This window comes from Hyla sarda, chromosome 6 (assembly GCF_029499605.1).
Source record: "Hyla sarda isolate aHylSar1 chromosome 6, aHylSar1.hap1, whole genome shotgun sequence".
Classification (NCBI taxonomy): domain Eukaryota; kingdom Metazoa; phylum Chordata; class Amphibia; order Anura; family Hylidae; genus Hyla; species Hyla sarda.
The window spans coordinates 72,379,775-72,401,067 of NC_079194.1; the positions used below are offsets into that span (position 1 = coordinate 72,379,775).

The following is a 21,293-nucleotide window of genomic DNA, read 5'->3' on the forward strand; positions in this document are numbered from 1 at the left end:
TTTGGGGAGGGTCAGAGGAACAGTTCAAACAATTTGTAAAATATGTAGGCAGAAATGAACTCAACCTTAGATTCACCTACCATTTTGATAAAAAGGAGATTAATTTCCTGGACATCACAGTGGTGGGTGAAGGAGACCATATAGAAATACTCCCGTACAGAAAGGAGACAGCTACCAACTCGATACTGCTGGCTTCATCCTGCCACCCCAAACATGTCCTGGATAACATTCCCTTTGGGGAATTGTGTAGAGTGAAACGGAATTGTTCCAGTGACAGTAAATTTAGGGTGGCAGCATCAGAACTACATACTAGGTTTAAAAATAGAGGATACAGTGAGCATACCATTGACTTAGCTCAGGAGAAAGTCAGTGGTATCACCAGAAAGGAGTTAGTCACCTACTCTAGGAGAAAGCAACCAAGGAGAGGAGGATACAATATGGAGGGGATGGTAGGTAAAAACAAAAATAAATGTGTCACTAAACCTTATTTCGTAACACCATATAGCGTAAACTTTGGACAAATCAAGGGCATCATCAAAAAATACATACCAGTATTGGAATCTGATTCGATACTAAAAGAAATAGTGTCGGAGGGCATAGAAATAGTATCCAAAAAGGGCCCCTCAATAGGCTCAAAAATATCGCCCAGCTTGTTCCAGAGTAACAAATCGTCTAGTAGCAAACACAATTGGCTAAAAACTGTGGGAAATAGAAAATGTGGACACACAAGATGTCTCACGTGTGACCACATGGTAAACACTGACACGGTGACATCTTGCTCCACAGGTAACCTATATAAATTACGGGACTTCACAAATTGTAATACCAAGTCTATTGTCTATGTAGCCACCTGCACCATCTGCAAGATACAGTATGTAGGTTGTTCTAGCAATTCTCTAAAAATGAGGTTTAGAAAACATGTCTCTGATGCTAAAAGCAATATCACAGGTATGTCGATGTTATCCCGTCATTTTAGGGAGGCACACGGAGGAGATGTGACGGGTCTACGGGTATCTGGGGTAGAAAAGGTTATTTTGGGTCCGAGGGGAGGAGACCTTAGGAATAAACTTTATAACAGGGAGGCATATTGGATATTCCTCCTTGGTACGAGGCATCCCCTCGGTTTAAATAAAAGACTAGACTTAGCTCTCACCTGCCCTTAAACCCCAAATAGATAGTCATATTTAAATGTACTACCAACATAACTGAGAATGATACATATACATACTAGTAATCAAAAATAAACAAATAATAATAAAAAAATAATAACAAATAAAAAACGAAAAATATGATACTCTAGTTACTGTTCTTGCAGATGAGTGCTTTTACCTGGCTTTTCTCAAAATAAGTTATGAATCTATGATGTAAATGTTTACACTGTTTTTTAGAATAATTCTATTGTAACAACAAATGTTTTGGGCGCATCCAGGTGTGAACTTGTTCCAAAAAATTGGTGTTTCCCAATCCGATACTCCAGCTCCATGTTTTGTATGAGAACGATTTTATTATGATGTGTGTGGTCATGTGACCGCTATCTTGTGTATTTTAAGACGTTCATTGTGGTTATTTGTTACCTACGACTAAGCACTTCGGTGCGAAACGCGTCAGGCTTCTGTGTACTGCGTTATGCTGAAATAAAGTTCTGAGTTTTTACCTGCATACTACAGTCTTGTGCCGGACTATCTTCTTTGCTGCTATATATATATATATATATATATATAGAAGAAAAAGTCTTGTCCACAGCACTAAAATTCATGAAAAAAATGTGTGTTTTATTCCATAAAAGGTGTCAATACAACAGCGACGTTTCAGTCAGCTCAACCTGACCTTTCTCAAGCATGAGGTTGAGCTGACTGAAACGTTGCTGTTGTATTGACACCTTTTATGGAATAAAACACACATTTTTTTCATGAATTTTGGTGCTGTGGACAAGACTTTTTCTTCTGTTTGAAAGATGATCCCCTAACCAAGGATCCAGGAGCTGCGTGCACCCCCCTACGATATTTTTCTTCCATTGGTTGTGCTGTTCTTCTTCTACTACTATATATATATATATATATATATATATATATATATATATATATATGTGTGTGTGTATGTGCGTATGTGTGTGTGTGTGTATATATACACATATACACACACAGACACACACATCAGCCTGACCATCAATTTTACAGTGGAGTGGTAGACACCTAGACACCTAGCTGTTAAGGAAAGGATCAGGAAAAGGAGGCAATTCTTTCATGGAGATGCAAACTAATTAAAATCTTCAAGTTTTTGAGCAACTCAATGCTACCTTCTAGAGATTCTTCAAAACACATATTACTGATTCACTGCAAACCCTATAGTGGTCAATTAATTTTGCCATCTCCCTTTAACTTCTGTCCTTGTCCTCTGAATTGCCTCTTTCAATATTTGCATACTTAATGCATTGATGGTCAGCTGCATTCAATAAGATCTCAACAAACCAGGAGATTTTAATAAACTCTCCTCCACTTGTCCACAGAACGTATTCTCATAATTAGTGAAATCAGATTAGAACACAATAAACTATTTGTCCGGCTTTAGAAACCATATTTACTTTTCCAGGCACAAGGAAAACACTGACTGCTTAGGCCAAAGAGAAATGTCATGGGTCCTTATATTGACAGATTGCGTTTATGCGCCACAGAAATTCTTTCCTGTTTTGCAGCTAACTCATAGATTTCGGCCATGTGTTCTGGGTGGATAAAAATGGAGGCCAAATATTTTTTTGACAAGTGCAAAATAATTATCGATCTTTCCATCTCCTTTCTATCAATGTGAGAAAAATGCATTCATGTCATTGCTTGGCAAACTTTTTTTTAATTATGACAACTTTTTGTTTCTTTTTTAAAGTGGATTTCATTATGTAGAATATTCTACTGGCAGTAAGTGGAAAAAAAACACAAGATAAAAGAACATGAGAGGGGGTAGAGTGTGAATAGAGCTGGTGCTTTCTGCTAATAAACAGGCTTTTGCTGTAGCACAGATTCAAAACATATTATTAGTATTATTATTTTTTTATTTTTTACTTGCTCATTACCTTTTATAAATGCAGCATTAAATACAGAAAAAGTCACATTTCGGCAACATTGATCTCTGTTTGTAGCTTCTCCAAGTAGAAATGTTACAATGTTTGTTGTAGATAGACTATAACACAATGGTATGGGATTTTATGCGAAAGTTCTTTGGCTCTTTTACATCTCTGTCCCGCAGAGGTAACAATCTAAGACTCGCTAAAAATGTTATTCGCTGTCAGAAATTTATAAGCATAATCTTTTCTTTTTGCAGGCTTCTGATTCCTTTCATCCCTTCATCTCAAATGCTTGAACGTTCCGTCAAATACTTAAGAATACGATAAAATGGGATTATGTTTCAAGATGGTTTGCAAAGACCAGTTTGAAATTTAAAAATAAACTTTGGAAATTAATCCCAAATTGAATGTTCCAACATTTTGCTGATACAATTACTTATTTATAATGCGTAAGATTCTTTCTGAAGTTATGATTTCAAATGAACTGTTTCGAAAAGATAAAGTCCCAAGAGATTGTAGCTTTTACATTAGGTCATGTCATATTTGAAGGATTTGGAATAGCTTTTTACCACTTCAGACTCCAAGAAATATTGGTTGGCCAGAGAGTGGACATTCACAAATAACAAATGCCCAACATATTTTCTTTTTCAGAAGTGCCTAGTTCCTCCGATATAGTATTTTGCGAAGAAGGGCCAGCATCTTGCTGCAGTGATTCTTCAACTGCGGCTATCTGCCCATTCTCAGCCACCCCAATCACTTTTGGACTTTTTCTTTCTTCAGAGAAACCAGTAACTCTAGTCACTTCCACTTTTGCCCTGTTATCACTTCCATTCAGAACTGCATCTGCTACCCTCATGGAGGTCCTACAGAGAACACGTCTCAAGCCCCGCTGGAATGGACGAGCAAGTAGGGCATAAATAATGGGATTCAGACAGCTGTTAGCATATGAAAGAGCTACAACAAAAGAGAAAAGTCCGGCAAGCCTAGGATCTTCAGGTAGAGGCCATAGGAGGTTGATGATGTTTAAAGCATAAAATGGTAACCAACATAGTATGAAGGCAGTTACTGCAAGGGCAACCATCTTGGTAACTTTACGTTCAGGTCCCTGGCGCCGAGCTGGAGCCACTCTAACTCGATTACCAGATGATCTTAGCTGGGCCACAATAAGTATGTGACAAATACAGATGACAAGCAATGGGCAGAAAAATCCAAGTGCAGTAGTGTACAGGATAAAGCCAGTCCTCCATGCTTTCTCTGGCTCAGGCCAAGCAATATAACACATACCTGAATCTTTTGGAACGCCAGCAAACAAAACTACTGGGAGTACAACCAAAAAGGAGAGAATCCATACGGTGACATTGATACATTTTGCTACTTTGGGTCTTCTCCATTTTGCTGACTGTATAGGTCGAACAACAGCTAAGTATCTGTCTATGCTCAGCACAGTTAGGCAAAAAATGCTTGTAAATTGATTTACAGAATCCAGTGTCATTACTATTGTACAAACAGGTGAGCCAAAGGGCCAGTAAGATAGGGCATTTTGGGCAGCCAGAAAAGGAAGGCCCAACATAAAAAGATCATCAGCCAAAGCCAAATTTAAGATATAAAGAGCAGTTACTGAATTTGGTCCAGCAGGGCTTCTCCATGCCAGGTATATCACCAGGGTGTTACCCCACAACCCAACCGCACATACAACTAGGTAGACTAAAGGGATAAGTAAACCAGGAGCTCTATTTGGTGTAGAAGAGACATTGGCATACAGCGTTGTATTAATGTCAGCATAAGAAATTGAAAAGAAGCTTGTAGGAGATGTTGGAGTCATATTTGCAGGGAGATCAGAACATGTTTCTATTAAGAGTTCCTTTTGGCACCTTATGGGCACTTTAATATCTCTCCAACTCTTTGAGAAGTATTTACATATGTTGATGCAAGTTGCCACCTCATATTTTATAAATAGGAAAATGATAATGTAAAGGCATTAAGAATTTAGAAAAGGCTTTTGGTACTTGTTTTACTTATCTTCTTTAGATGTATTTTATATAGTCAAGTATATTTCTCTTTGGTTGGGCTTTGGCGTCTCTTAATTTTATTAGGTAGATAGAGCTTACTCTTATATCTCGTACATAATGATGCATTTGGTGACTTTCATTTACTTTATGGTTAAACGTTTAGTAAACCACCTGGTAAGCTATATCTGTCAGGAGTATTTCTTGTTTGAAGGTAGTCTCTTCAGTCAGGTAACTTTTCTATTGCTGCCTCTTTGCCAGGCACAACTTTCGCTGGAAAATCTGGGCTGTGACAAAAAAAAAAAAAATAATAATAATATATTATTGTTATTATTATTTAAGTACTAATTCTAAATTCCAATTCCATGCTAATAACTTGCCAGATTTCTGATGAATAAATAAAAAAATAAAATAAATCTGGTGAAATATAGTACCCAGTATAAGTCCAACATTTCACATTGGTATGTTTAACCTGTGTGATCGAAGCCTTCTCCAGGTGTATGGGAGCCCTTTGGCAAGAGATTAAGAGATTTAATTGGCATATATCATGTTTACCCAGATCACTATGGGCTCACTGCATCATTTTCAGGCACATGACTTTTAAAAAACAAAAAAGACAACATAATGTCATGTCAACAAAGGAATAAATAGTAGTGTCTCAGGGATTAGTCTAGAGACACATTTTTATGGGAATATACATATAAAAGGATGACTAAGGCCCTACAGGCCAAAACGCATCGTGTTACTTGAGTCCTTGTTGTTTCCCATGGCAACTGTATTTTCTTAATAAAAACGTTACTGTTCTACGAGTTGGCGCTGGACATTCTCTTCTTTTGTGTGTTACGTGTCCAAGTCCAGTCCGGGCGCATATGCAGGGGTGAGCTGGAATACACTGCCTTTACCTGACATATAAAAGGAGTATGAAATGAAAATCAATCTGCATAAATACAAAGTACAGGAAACAACATAGATTTTCATGTACTAGTCCTTTAAGAAAAAATGTTTTTGTTTCAAAATGTTGTCTTTCTTAAATGTTTGAATATGGGGTAAGGTGGGTGTGAACTTTATTCCAAAAAGGGGTGTAAATCCTAGGCTCCACAGGAATGAGCCTGATTCATGCCTCATCAGCGCAGAGTGCAGAGCCCATTTTACTCCCCCTCAGCCTGAAATTCACACCTCCCTGAGCCTGATTTACACCCATCAGCCTTATTCACACCCACCTGACCCCAGATAAAAAAAACATCAGCGTGTTTATTGTTTGAAACTGAAAAAAGCTCTAAAATGACTAGTACCTAAAAATCTACGTATGTTGTTCACTGTACTTTGTGTTTACGCATATTGATATTTCCACTTTGTACTCATTTTATGTGAATATAATCAAATTAATTTGTCTATAGCATAACCTCTGACATGCTACCTATCTATTTCTCTGCTGATGCGACTTATTATCTTATAATCTTTTTATGTTGTGTTTTTTAAAATCTAATGAATTTTAATAAATATATATTACATACAATGTGTTGGCAGAGAAAAATTATTTGATCCATCATGGCTGCCAAATATTCTGAATACTATGAATAGTCCCTGGCCCTGTCTTATATGAAGGATAGCCTTATGCTTATCCCATGCATGCTTAAATTCCTTTACTGTATTTGCAGTGACCACTTATGCAGGAAGGCTATTCCATGCATCCACTACTCTCTCAGTAAAGTCATACTTCCTCATATTACTTTTTACCCCTAAATGACCATGGATGTAAATTTTTACGTCCGTGACCGGCTCCCGATATGTGAAGCGTGCTCAGGAGCTGAGCACGCTTCATACCTGGCAGGTAGCGGTTGCTATCAGCCACCAGGACCCGCGGCTAATACCGGACATTGCCAATCGTGCGGATGTCTGGTATTGACTCTTTAGATGGTGCGATCAAAGTTGATTGCGGCAACCAAAACAGTTGGCAGTTAGCTCAGTGGGCGGTGAAATTGCGGCATCCCGGACATCTGAGAGGACAGCGGGAGGCTCCTTACCTTTCTCCTCACTGTCCAATCGGCATTCTATTGCTCCATGCCTGAGATCCAGGCTGGAGCAGCAGAGAACCGATAACAGTGATCAATGCTATGCTATGGCATAGCATTGATCAGTGTATGACAGTGATTCCCAACTGGGGTGCTGCGGGCTCCAGAGGGGAACATTTTTTGAAATGTAAATTTCCCTACTGGCGGAAGCGTCAGCATCATGCGTTGAGAGAGGTCAGCGTCAGCATCATCCGTCAGAGAGGTTCCTTTGTCGGGCAGAGAAGCGTCCACGTCACTGCAGCGACGGCGCTTCCCCGGTATCCCGCGTACCTTACAGAGCACATTCCAGCACACAAGTGAGGGGTTGGGGAAAATGGCACAAGGGAAGGGGATTAAATTGTAAGCAGGGCAGAGACAGAAGCAGGGAGGGGGTTTGATGGAAAGCAGGGGCGAAAGCAGGGGCAAAAGCAGGGGAGGTTGAATGAAAGCGGGAGGTTTGAATGAAAGCAAGGGGGTTGAATGAAAGCAGGGGATTTGAATGAAAGCATGGGGGGTTTAATGAAAGAGGGGGGTTTGAATGGAAGCAGGGGGGGTTTAATGAACACAGAGACAGAATCAGGGGTGGTTGAATGAAAGCAGGGGCAGAAGAAGGGGGGGTTTGAATGAAAGCAGGGGCAGAAGTGGGGGGCGGTTTGAATGAAAGCAGGGCAGAAGCTGGGTGTTTGAATGAAAGCAGGGGCAGAAGCAGGGGGGAATGAAAGCAGGAGCAGAAGCAGGGGGGGTTGAATGAAAGCAGGAGCAGAAGCAGGGGGGTTTAAATGAAAGCAGGGGCAGAAGCACGGGGGGGTTGAATGAAAGCGAGGCAGAAATGAAGGGAGTTTGAATGAAAGCCGGGGCAGAAACGGGGGGGGGGGGGTTGAATGAAAGCAGGGTCAGAAGCAGGGGGGTTTGAATGGAAGCAGGGGCAGAAACAGGGGGATGAATGGAAGCAGGACAGGAGCGGTGGGGTGAATGGAAGCAGGGGCAGAATAGGTGGGGTGAATGGAAGCAGAGGCTGGAGCGGTCGGGTGAATGGAAGCAGGAGCGATTGGAAGTGGAAGCAGGGGAAGGGCCAGTGGGGTGAATGGAAGCAGGAGCGGTGGGGGGAATGGAAGCAGAGGCAGGAGCGGTGGGGTGAATGGAAGCAGGAGCGGTGGGGTGAATGGAAGCAGGGGCAGAATCGATTGGGTGAATGGAAGCAGGGGCCGGAGCCGTGAGGGAATGGAAGCAGGTGTGGTGGGGTGAATGGAAGCAGGAACAGTGGGGGGAATGGAAGCAGGGGCAGGAGCGGTGGGGTGAATGGAAGCAGGGGCAGGAGCGGTGGGGTGAATGGAAACAGGGGCAGGAGCAGTGGGGTGAATGGAAGCAGGGGCAGGAGCGGTGAGGTAAATAAAAGCAGAGGCATGAGCAGTGGGGTGAATGGAAGCAGGAGTGATGGGGTGAATGGAAGCAGAGGCAGGAGCGGTGGGGTGAATGTAAGCAGAGGCAGGAGCGGTGGGGTGAATGGAAGCTGGGCCAGGAGCGGTCGGGTTAATGGAAGCAGGGGCAGGAGAGGTGAGGTGAATGAAATCAGGGGCATGAGCGGTGGGGTGAATGGAAGCTGGGTGGTTTACGGAAGCAGGGGGCTGGATGGAAGGAGGGGCAGGAGCGGTAGGGAAGCAGGGGCAGGAGCAGGGGGGGTGAATGGAAGCAGGATTTATTATAAAAACAGGGGCAGAAGCGGGGGTGGGGTTTGAATGTAAACAGGGGCGGGGTTTGAATGGAAGCAAGGGGGTGTTTGAATGGAAGCAGGGGTGGGTGGTTCGGTGGCTGCGGGTGAATGGAAGCAGGGGTGGGTGGTTGGGTGGCTGCGGGTGAATGGAATCAGTGGCAGGGGTGGATGGGTGGCTGCAGGGTGAATGGAAGCAGTGGGTGGCTGAGGGGTGAATGGAAGCAGTGGGTGGCTGAGGGGTGAATGGAAGCTATGGCAGGGGGGATAAAGGCAATGGAGCTAGGAGGCTGGAAGCAACGTGGGTGGGTGGCTGGAGGCATTTGGGTGGAAGGCTAAAGGCGTGAGTGCGTGGGTGGCTGGGGGCACTGTGTGTGTGAGGCTGCTGGAGGCACTGTGTGTGTATGTGTGTGTGTGTGTGTGAGTGAGAGGCTGCTGGCGACATTGTGTGCATGTTTCAGGCTGCTGGGGGCATTGTGTGTGTGTGTGTGTGTGTGTTTGAGGGTGAGGCTGTTAAGTACATTGTGTGCATGTGTGAGGCTGCTGGGGGCATTGTGTGTGTGTGTGTGTGTGTGTGAGGGTGAGGCTGCTGGGGACTAGAGATGTTGTGAATTGTTCGCCGGCGGGCGAACATATGTGAAGTTCGATTTGCCCCCTATACTTTAACATTGCGGTAAACTTTGACCCTGTGATTCAGAGTCAGCAGACACATTACAGCCAATCAGCAGCAGTCCCTCCCTTCCAGACCCTCCTACCTCCTGCACGGATGCCATTTTACCTTCATTTGGCATGCTGCAGGCTTAGAGAGTGGAGGGACCGAGAAGCTGCTCCTGCTGTAATAGGGAAAGCGATAGCTAGGTTGCTGCTATGTGGTGTATTCAGGGTCCACTTTACTCCTAAAGCACTAGTCTAACATCTGCTTTAAGGACAGCACCCAAAAAAGCCCTTTTTAGGGCTCAAATATCAGTCCGTTTGTCTTGCAACAACTGGAGGCACCCTGGTTGGGAGGGAACCGCTGGTTAAAAGGGGTACTCCAGTGTAAAACTTAAGTTCCTTCAAACAACTAACTACAGTATTAAAAGGACTATAAGTTCAGTCCGTGTGTCTTGCAACAGCAGGAGGCACCCTGGTTGGGAGGGGACCGCTGGTTAAAAGGGGTACTCCAGTGTAAAACTTAATTTCCTTCAAGCAACTAACTACAGTATTAAAAGGGCTATAAGTTCAGTCCGTGTGTCTTGCAAAAGCTGGAGGCACCCTGGTTGGGAGGGAACCGCTGGTTAAAAGGGGTACTCCGGTGTAAAACTTAATTTCCTTCAAGCAACTAACTACAGTATTAAAAGGGCTATAAGTTCAGTTCGTGTGTCTTGCAACTGCTGGAGGCACTCTGATTGGGGACCTCTGCTTAAAAGGGTAACTCCGCTGGCAACCTTTTTTGCTCATTGTCACACTAGTGCAAATCACATTTGGTGGGACAGTTGTTCAAATAAAAAAAAATATGTATACCTTTTTTGGCTGTGAAATAAAACCAGTGCTGCCTAAAGGGGGGCTCTAACTATATGCTGCCTAATATGGGGGAATCTATGTGCTGCCTAAAGGGGGATCTAAATATGTGCTGCCTAAAGGGGGCTCTATGTGCTGCCTAAAGGGAGACTCTAACTATGTGCTGCCTAATATGGGGGAATCTATGTGCTGCCTAAAGGGGGGCTCTAACTATGTGCTGCCTAACATGGGGGAATCTATGTGCTGCCTAAAGGGGGGATCTAACTATGTGATGCCTAAAGTGGGGATCTAACTATGTGCTGCCTAAAGGGAGACTCTACCTATGTGCTGCCTAAAGGGGGGCTCTAACTATGTACTGCCTAATATGGGGAATCTATGTGCTGCCTAAAGGGGGGATCTAACTACGTGATGCCTAAAGGGGGGCTCTATGTGCTGCCCAAAGGGGGCTAAAGCACGTTATTCCAAAGAATTTAGGAATAATAGGTGATTTATGCCCTTTATGGATTAAAACCAGACTCTGCATCAACTACATCATTTTCCATGGGAGTTTTGCCATGGATCCCCCTCCAGCATGCCACAGTCCAGGTATTTGTCCCCTTGAAACAACTTCTAAATCCCTATTGTGGCCAGAAAGAGTCCCTGTGGGTTTTAAAATTCATGTGGAAGTCCGCGTTCGCCGCTCGCGAACCGAAAATGTTATGTTTGCGACATCACTACTGGGGACATTGTGTGCATGTTTCAGGCTGCTGGGGACGTTTTGTGTGTGTGTGTGTGTGACAGTGGCCTTCACCTTAGCCCAAACTTTCATGCACTTGTCCCTAATCTCCAAATCTTCTAGAGCAGTAATGGTGAACCTTTTTGAGCCTGAGTGCCCAAACCGTAATGCACGCCAACTTTTTCCCCCCAAAGTGCCAGCACAGCAATTAAATCAGAATACTGAGGTTTAAGGTTTGAAAAAAACAACTTAGTTAGGCAGTATGTTCCCCCACATTAGGTTGTAGTTCCCCCACATTAGGTAGGATGTATGAGTAGAAGAAAAACCCGGTTCCAAGGCACGATCCACAAAGTCAGTCATATGGTGGTGATCAATAAAGTATTTATTTAGCCAGGGTGCAACGCATTTCGGGGCATGGGATCCCCTTCGTCAGGCAAATAGGCATAACATCATGTACAACAGACTGGTTCATTTTAAATAGACCTATTTGCCGCCAAACCGATGTGGCTCCGTCCAGTGGGCGTGGCCTCAGTGGGCGGACCTACAGCGCCAAAAGCCAATAGCAGTAAAATAGTAATAAATACAAACATTAAAAGTCATTACCGCATAAAACATATACACTGAATTTTAAAGGAAGAAAAAGGCGCACGCCGCCGAGCCTACGGCGCATGCGCTAGGATCCAAGGATAACAGATAGATGACGGCCGGAGTGTAAGTAGCGTACGGCACATGCGCCTGCCCGCAGCGGGTAGATATCAGAGCGCACGCGCACCCGGACCAGGACTTTTAATGTTTGTATTTATTACTATTTTACTGCTATTGGCTTTTGGCACTGTAGGTCCGCCCACTGAGGCCACGCCCACTGGGCGGAGCCACATCAGTTTGGCGCCAAATAGGTCTATTTAAAATGAACCAGTCTGTTGTACATGATGTTATGCCTATTTGCCTGACGAAGGGGATCCCATGCCCCGAAACGCGTTGCACCCTGGCTAAATAAATACTTTATTGATCACCACCATATGACTGACTTTGTGGATCGCGCCTTGGAACGGGTTTTTCTTCTACTCATACATCCTGCTACTGATCGGTCTGCTTTTCGCTGGATCCGATACCGGGAGGCTGCACCACTATCCTTTACGCGCTTGTGTAGTTGTGTCATTTACACACCCGTGCTAGGTGAGAGGACCACTGAAACAATTGTGTATCCTACATCCACCTACATCTACACTGCTTAGAACATACTGCCCTATGAGGAGCTCTACTTTTGTTTTATAGATATATGAAGTCTCACATTAGGTAGTCAGTATAGTTCCCCCGCATTAGGTTGGCAGTATAGTTCCCCCACATTAGGTTGTAGTTCCCCCACATTAGGTTGGCAGTATGTTCCCCCCACATTAGGTTGCAGATCCTCCACATTAGGTTGCAGTCTCTCACATTAGGTTGTAGTTCCCTCACATTAGGTTGTAGTTCCTCCACATTAGGTTGTTGTTCCCCCACATTAGGTAGGCAGTATGCTCCCCCACATTAGGTTGCCAGTATGTTCCCCCACATTAGGTTGCAGTCCCCCCCCCATTAGGTTGCAGTTCCCCCAGATTATGTTGGCAGTATGTTCCTCCACATTAGGTTGGCAGTATGTTCCCCCACATTAGGTTGTAGTTTCCCCACATTAGGTGCAGTATAGTTCTCCCACAGACATGCAGCCTTCAGCCATATACAATGCATGGCTGGAGGCTGTATGTCTGTGTACTGCCTCACAGTGCTCCGTCCTCCGCAGTGGTCACAATCTACTGCTATGGCAACAGGTCATAGCAGTAGGTCCCGGGACCGGAGGAGAGGTGGTCAGAGCATTAAAGCTGAAGTGTAGCTGGTAAATTACCATGCCCTCCTCCTCGATGCTATAATGCTCCGCTCCTCCGTTCCTATGGGCGCACGCATGGGACGTCACTGACATCCCTGCGTGCGCTACCTACCGGCTGCCCCTGCATTGTTTAAATTTAACGCGGGGCCGCAGAAAGGTAACCGGACATCCTTGTGTCACGAAAAGATCTTTCAGGACACAGGAATGTCCCGGTTTGCCCCACCTTGCGAACTATGGCCGCGTGCCCACACAGGGGGCTCGGCGTGCTAACTGTGGCACTTGTGCCATAGGTTCGCCATGACTGTTCTAGAGTGATTTCCCATTAAGTTAACATTTGGATCTGGAAAATGTATGTCATTTAGGGCCATGAAAAGGCTTAACAAACATATCTTATGGGGTGTGGGGCCAAGTTAGAAATTCTTAGTGAGACCACAGAGATGACTACTACAAAAAGAAAGAACCTGTGATATTTGCTATAAATGGGTCCCATGCAAGGAGAGTTTGTCTAAAATCTCCCTAGGTGTCTGCCAGTGTTTACCCAAGTGAATACACTGACCAATTTAAAGAATTCCTCCATATCTAAAAATATCAATTGTCCCTACCTTACAGGAATTTGGGAATGCCAGCTCCTTACTCTTCAGATGATTTAAATGGTTCCAAAGTAGGCGAGAATAGACAAGAAGGTTTGCAGGTGAGACTTGGGTTTGGGTCTGAATATTACATTTTCCTCATTACAGTTTATATTCAGTTTATAAAATGAATAAACTTTATAATTTCCAAAATGGAAGTCCTAAATATTACAGCCTCATCTGCAAACAATGTTCTCTTCCCTTTCTTATTCTTATTAATAGTAATAGTACAAATCCATATTCTCCAAATAACAGGCAAGGGGTTTTAGGGTCAAGTTAAAGAGGAGGTGGGACAAGGCATACCCCTGCTTGGTTCCCTTATGAAGGAGGAAAGTGTCATAGAGTATCTTGGTTATGCAATTTTGCTCAAGAAGGTTTTTCTTAAAGGAGAACTCCGGTGGGAAAAAAATATTTTTTAGATCAACTGGTGCCAGAAAGTTAAAAAGATTTGTAAATGACTTCTATTTAAAAATCTTAACACTTCTAGTACTTATCAGCTGCTGTATGCTACATAGAAATTTGTGAAGTTCTTTTTAGTCTGACAACAGTGCTCTCTGCTGACACCTCTGTCTATGTCAGGAACTGTCCAGAACATCAGAGGTTTTCTATGGGGATTTTCTTCTAATCTGGACAGTTCCTGACATGGACAGAGGGGTCAGCAGAGAGCACTGTTGTCAGACAGAAAAAAATTCACACATTTCTCTGTTTTATATAGCAGTTAATAACTACTGGAATGATTATTAAGTACTATATAAGATTTTTTATTAGAATAAATTTACAAATCTGTTCAACTTTCTGGCACCAGTTGATTTGAAAACATTTGTTTTCTACTTGTTTCCACTGGAGTTCCCCTTTAAGGTTCCCTTAAAAGGTCTAGAAAAGTCCTGTTATACTCAATTTATGCAGCACCATACCAAACTATTCTCTTGCACATTATTAAAGGGGTACTCCGCTCCTCAGCATTTGGAACAAACTGTTCCAAATGCTGGAGCTGGCGCCGGGAGCTTGTGACCTCATAGCCCCACCCCCTCCTGATGTCACGCCCCATCCCCTCAAACGCTGATCAGCAGAGTACCTCTTTAAATGTTTTTTTCCAGTGTCAAGCACCAAAGCAAATTCCTGCCTTCAAATGGTGCTGTACCCTATCCACGATAGTGAGAACTCTTATATTTGTTACCGCTGAGCAGTTCCTGAAGAAACACATTTAGGACTCCCATATATGTTGTCTGAAACCAACCCATAAAAATCTTCGATGCAGTTTTATATGCTGATTTATTAATGATATCAGATGATAGGGATAGAGTGACACTTTATGAGTTTTTTTTAAAGAAGTCGGGAACATCTGTGGAATGGAGTGGCAGGTTATAGTACTTGACTAAGGTATTCCAAATCTGATCAACTAAGACTTTAAAAAGCTTCCCAGAATCGCCATCTGGCCCTGGCCCTTTGTTATTATGTAGGTGTTGAATTGCATGTTTAACTCCTTCAGGACGAAGGGCGTACATGTACACCCTACGCCCGGTCCCGTTGTTTAAAAAGGGGTCACACCGCTACCCCGCATCACACCGGGTCGGTCCCGGCTGCTAACGATAGCCGGGACCCTGGGCTGATAGCAAAGTTGATCGCCATGTCTAAAAATGAAAGTAAACGCTTCCTGGCAGCTCAGTAGGGCTGATCGGGACATCGCAATAAAATTGCGATGTCCCGATCAGCTAGGACGTGAGTGGAGACCCCCTTACCTTGCTCCGTCATGCCCGATCGGCGTTTGATTGCTCCAAGCCTGAGCTACAGGCTTGAGCAATCGAGACCCTTTCTCGCTGATCCATGCAAAGCTATGGCTTTGCAGGGATCAGGGTGAAAGATCAGTGTGTGCAGTGTTATAGCCCCCTATGGGAGCTATAGCACTGCAAAAAAAGTGAAAAAAAAAAAGTTAACAAAGGTCATTTAACCCCTTCCCTAATAAAAGTATCCCATAAAAAAAAACTGTGTAAATAAAAATAAACATATGTGGTATCGCCGCATGTGAAAATGTCTGAACTATAAAAATATATTGTTAATTAAACCGCACAGTCAATGGCGTACGCGCAAAAAAATTCCAAAGTCCAAAATAGCGTATTTTTGGTCACATTTTATATCATTAAAAAAATGAATAAAAAGCGATCAAAAAGTCTGATCAATACAAAAATGGTACCGATAAAATCTTCATAACACGGTGCAAAAAATTAGTCCTCACACCGGCCCGTACGCGGAAAAATAAAAAAGTTATAGGGGTTAGAAAATGAGATCACTGCATAGAAACGGAAGCCCCCAAAATTACAAAATTAAATTTTTTCTTCAATTTTGTCGCACAATGAATTTTTTTTCCATTTTACCGTGAATTTTTGGGGTAAAATGACTAATTTCACTGCAAAGTAGAATTGGTGGCGCAAAAAATAAGCCATCATATGAAATTTTATGTGCAAATTTGAAAACGTTATGATTTTTAGAAGGTGATGAGGAAAAAATGAAAATGCAAAAATGGGAAAACCCTGCATCCTTAAGGGGTTAACCTCAGTAAAGTTCTAGAGAAATATAGGGTAAAGTAAAATTATCAAGACTTTTTGTAGACTTTTATGTTATCTGATCCCTCAGTGAGCTGATGTGTCACTGGACAGATTTGACTTCTTTTGCAGAGAGATTTGAGTGGGAGGCAGGGGGATGCAAGAAATGGATAAGTAAATAAAGAAGCACTTTTCTCTGATAAAATATATTGCATTATTACTTTACATTAAGTTTCTTACATTTACTTGTACTATGATTTATGCATAATGTGATGAAAGTACTGTGCCTATTTAATTCCTCCTACAAGCTAATACATTTTTTTTATATATATTTTAGTTACAGAAATGTTTTAGGTGGAATATTTAATATTATTCTGTTATCTTACATATCCCACAGAAATACGAGGAAGTTAACATTGGTGGTGCTCTGTGAAATTAGTGGTGGTGCTCTGTTAATTCTAATAATATTTTTGCTATAGGAATAGGTTAGGGTCCTAGCTCATGTTGATTTAATTTTGCCATAACTTTATAACAAGTAAGATAGTAACAAAATCCTTAAAGGGATACTCCGGTGGAAATTTTTTTATAAATCAACTGGTGCCAGAAGATTTGTAAATTACTTCTGTTAAAAAATATTTACCCTTCCAGTACTTTTTAGCAGCTGGATGCTTCAGAGGAATTTCTTTCTTTTTGAATTTCTTTTTTGGCTTGTCCACAATGCTCTCTGCTGACACCTCTGTCAGTGTCAGGAACTGTCCAGAGCAGCATAGGTTTGTCTGGACAGTTCCTGATATGGGCATCAGGTGTCAGCAGAGAGCACTGTGGACAAGATTAAAAAAAAAAACATTCAAAAAGAAAATTATTTCTTCTGTAGCATACAGCTGCTAAACAGTACTCGAAGGGTAAATATTTTTACATAGAAGTCATTTACAAATCTGTTTAACTTTTTAGCATCAGTTGATTTAAAATATATATTGATTTTCCACCGGGGTACCCCTTAAGGACAGTTGAGTTGGGATGCAGCAGCCAGATGTTTAGAGCCTCTGAAAACAAGGCAATGTGAGGATTACAGTACCAAGACAGGTTATCATAAAACTTGTTTTTTTTTAGTTTGGCAAAAAGACTTCTTACGGGTGATCTGATCATAACGTACAAATACAGTGGTCCCTCAACTTACAATGTTCTCAAGTTACAATATTTCCAGCATACAAGTACTTTTCTGGACCATTGTAACTTGAAACCTCAACATACAATGCTATGGAAAGTCCAGATCTGGGAAACGTGTCAATGGCTGGAAGAAGCGACCAATCAGAATGGGCATTTCACTGGTAAAACACCTGTATTACTGAAATGCATGCACTGACTGACTGCCTGGTAGCGCCCCCTACAGTACAGGGAAGTACTACATGTTCTGTACTACTCTTTACCTGTGCCAGGGTTAGCTGCTCCTTTGGATAACAGGTGCAGGCGGCTCCATTTTACATTTTTTTATGACACTGTGTGTACTGTACAGGACCCTGAAGAAGCTCCTGTCCTCTACATAGACACTGATTACAGCTCCCAGCAGATCTTTCTTACTTTTCTATGTAAGGACTTCCTTTATCTGTATTAGTTATCTATTTTTTTTTATCCTAATTTTTTCCTATTTTTGGATAACATTTTGGGGTTTCAGAGCCAACAAACACGTTTCCTTAGAGTTATGGTCTCAATATACAATGGTGTTAACATACAATGGTTGTCCCAAAACCAAGTAATGATGTAACTTGAAAGACCACTGTATAGAAATGGACAGTAGAGAGATCTTTCTAGTGGCCGGTAACCATGACAAGGGGACATCCTCTACGTCTAGAGAAAAGAAGGCTTCACCATCATCACAGATAGAGATTCTTAACTGTAAGAGCAATGAGCTTATGGAACTCCCTGCCACGTGATGTTGTTATGGTTAATGATTTGAACAAGGCCAATAGGGTCCTGCAAGCTTTCCATTAAAAATATAACATTACAAGCTATGGTTATTAGATTTCTGGAGGTTAGACATTGATTCAAGAATTCATTCTGATTGCCAAATTTTCCCCTAGTAGGAGCCAATTGGTATCTATCTGCATAAGACTTTTTTTGTGCCTTCCCCTGGATTATTTTAGTAAATTTAACTATGATACTTACATAATAATAGGACCAATAGGGTGTACTCCAGTCAGTTACTTGTCTTAGACTCTAATGCAGATTTGTGTTTATATTTCATACTGCATGCAAATTTTTTATTTTAAATCCAATATTTATCAATCTCCCTAAAACCAAAACAGTTTTTGCCCATTGCAACCAATCACAGCTCGGCTTTCATTTTACCAGAGATCATTAAGCTATGAAAGCTGAGTTGTGATTGGTTGTTATGGGTTGTTTTGGTTTCAGGCAGAATGATAAATCTGGGTCTTGGAGTCATCTATGACTTACGTGTAGAGTGAATAAAACATTTTATGTGAACATGTCAAGGATGGGTTAACAAAAAATAATCTGGCCGTTCACTAAATGACATGTGACAGCTCCATGGGCCAAACTTTTTCACAAAAATGGCCATCTTCTTGGGTTATGTTGGTTGCTATAGAAATGATCTTAGTAATTATATGATGGCGTTGTGAATTTCAATGGTAAATTATTAAAAAGAGAGAGTAGTATTCTCAAATAATAGCTTTTATAGAGGGTCTGGCTGCCAACTATGACCATATCAAGGACTGTATTTTAAGCTGGGATTTTCATGATCAGACTTGAAAATGTCATAATGGAATTCTTTTCCTTCTAGGTTTTTTTTTTTAGATATAAACTGGGATTGTTTTACATCACAAATTTCTAAAATTTCCAGATGAATACCCCCCCCCCCTCCTCCCTTTCTTTTAAATACTCCCATATGTGAGGGGTTTAAAGTCAGTGTTTTTGCCTTTTATATTAAGGCAACAGTGATATAATATTTTCAAAAAACATACCACACACTCTCTAGTACAAAGCACAATGGTGAAAATCCTTTAATCCAGTAGTGCAAGTATAATAAATGGGCACTTGGTTCGTATAATTTGAAAGAAGTAAATGTCTTATACTTTTCTATGTCCATCCACAATCCATCTCGTAAAACTCAGGCCCCATTGATGCTAAACTATTTATTTTAATTCTATACTTCAAAACATTTTTTTTGCAGTTTTTTCTACGAAGTCTAGTTTCCAGAGTACAGGTTATAAGTCATATTGGTATATTGTGATACTGGAAGGGTTAATACATTATATACATATATCCATACATTTTCTTTTTTTCTTTTTAATCTTTATCAGTAACTTGACATGAATTGCTATGTCCTATTCTCTGTGCCACTGTGTGACCGGACACTGATAATGAACTTCCTGACTTGCATTAACTCTTGTAGATTTGAGGACCTTATGTCCTTGTATAGAGACGTAGAGAAGAAGAGAATGATCAACATTGTCCTATGAATTGACATAAGCAAATACGTACAGTACATAATGTCATAGGGGAAAAGATAAAGACACAAAAAAGAACAATATACACTGTAAAGAAAAATCAAGGACAGTGACTAAGAGAGTACTGGGTGACGCAGAAACCCTGAGCAGTGTAGGTGAAGGAACAAAGTAACACACAACGTACCCTTGAAATACAATGGAGGGCGATGTAATGAGGTTCATGTACAACTTCATCAATCATACAAAGCCTATACACAGTCATTACACACTGTCCATACCGGTCTAAGTAGAGAGGCAAAGTCTATTCTGCACAGACATGAAGGTGACAACAGACAGGGGCAGATATTAACTTCCCAATAAACACATTCACTTAACAGGTAGTTTAATGCTATAAGCGAATGACAGAAATAAAGGGTGTGATGCCGTTTGTTGTGTCTCGGAAAACAATGAAATGCGTTAATACAAGTTAATAAGAACAGAAGGACAAAGATAGCTCGCCCTCGACTTTTCCATGCAGATGCACTGTGTAAAACAGCATAAACAATAATAGTCTGACACATATATATATATGCATATCATTCATGGTAAGGAGATTCCGTGCAGAATAGAGTTCTTCGCAGAAACATGCATAGTTACATCGATCTCAGGTGTTTCCTTGGCAGACAGGTAAATCTCTTAGGTTTATATCCCCCAGTGCAGGCTGATGTCTGCTTAACAGGTACATACCTACCTGTTCTAGCACTCAAGCCTCTTTGTATGGGACTAGAGACCAGCAGCCAGTTGTACGTCTCTATAGGTAGAGCAGATCTAGGTGTTGCTTGCAGCTCAGGACGACTTCGACAAGTCAGTCTCCCAGGTACAAGTGCGGATCTCAGGTGCTTGCTGCTTCTTTTTTCTCTCTTACAATCCCTACTCCTTTTTGCCCCCCTCTCTTTTAACCTGTTCAGTCTCCCTATCCATCTGTCTCTATCTCTCCGTATCAAGAATTTGTCTGTCAGTGGCATACAGGTTGCAAACCAATCAGGGGCTGAGAAGGTGGAGAGAGGGGGGAGTGAGTGGGAGTGAGGGAGAGAGAGAGCTATAAATACATAAGGGGAGAGAGGGATGGACAGAGCAAAAGACAGAATTTTAAAAGGAAATAAAGAAATTGGACAAAAATAATCAAGAATGCTATAGAGAACCTTTCCCCCTTTTATTTAATTTATTTTCTGCACATTGTAGCATTTATTGCCTTCATTTATAAGACACAATCTTTGCAAGCGGTGCTCATCCCTGCAACGAAAAAAAAGACTATTTGGTGAAAGCAGGATCCCATATCTGCCACCCTTTAAGTGCTAGAGACTCTCTCCGATTTGCCTGTTTCAGAGTGTCTCATTAAGTGGCAAACAATGGGTTAATGAGAGTCATACTGTGACCTCCCCCCCCCCTCCTTTTTACTGCGTCATTCCTCGCACTCATTCTCTGCCTCATTCATTTTTCCGCATGCATCCGTCGTACCCCATTCATCCCCTCTCCTCTGCTAACCCTTGCGCGCTGAACAGTCACATACCGATGCACCCGCATTCTACACAGTCACGTCAGACATCCCGGTGGACTGCAGACATATCATCACATATACTGTTCCCTCCTCATCTCACGGTCCGGCGAGCGAAATAATACGAATGTGAACGGAATAACGTCAGCCGACTTTATTAGACCCCTTAAAGTCAAATAAAGTCTTCACTCTAAGGCGTCTCATGTACAGGTATATACTATAAAGCAAATCCT

General features: G+C 41.9%; 1 protein-coding gene across 1 annotated transcript; it reads right to left on the reverse strand.

Moving 5' to 3' along the window:
- Positions 1-2,349: 2,349 nt before the first annotated feature.
- Positions 2,350-21,252, reverse strand: SSTR3 (somatostatin receptor 3). Its single transcript, XM_056524122.1, has 2 exons — positions 20,257-21,252; positions 2,350-5,348 (listed from the first exon to the last, which is right to left on the reverse strand). Exon 2 carries the CDS (start codon positions 4,875-4,877, stop codon positions 3,669-3,671), a length of 1,209 nt encoding a protein of 402 aa, XP_056380097.1. The 5' UTR covers positions 4,878-5,348; positions 20,257-21,252; the 3' UTR covers positions 2,350-3,668.
- Positions 21,253-21,293: the final 41 nt, after the last annotated feature.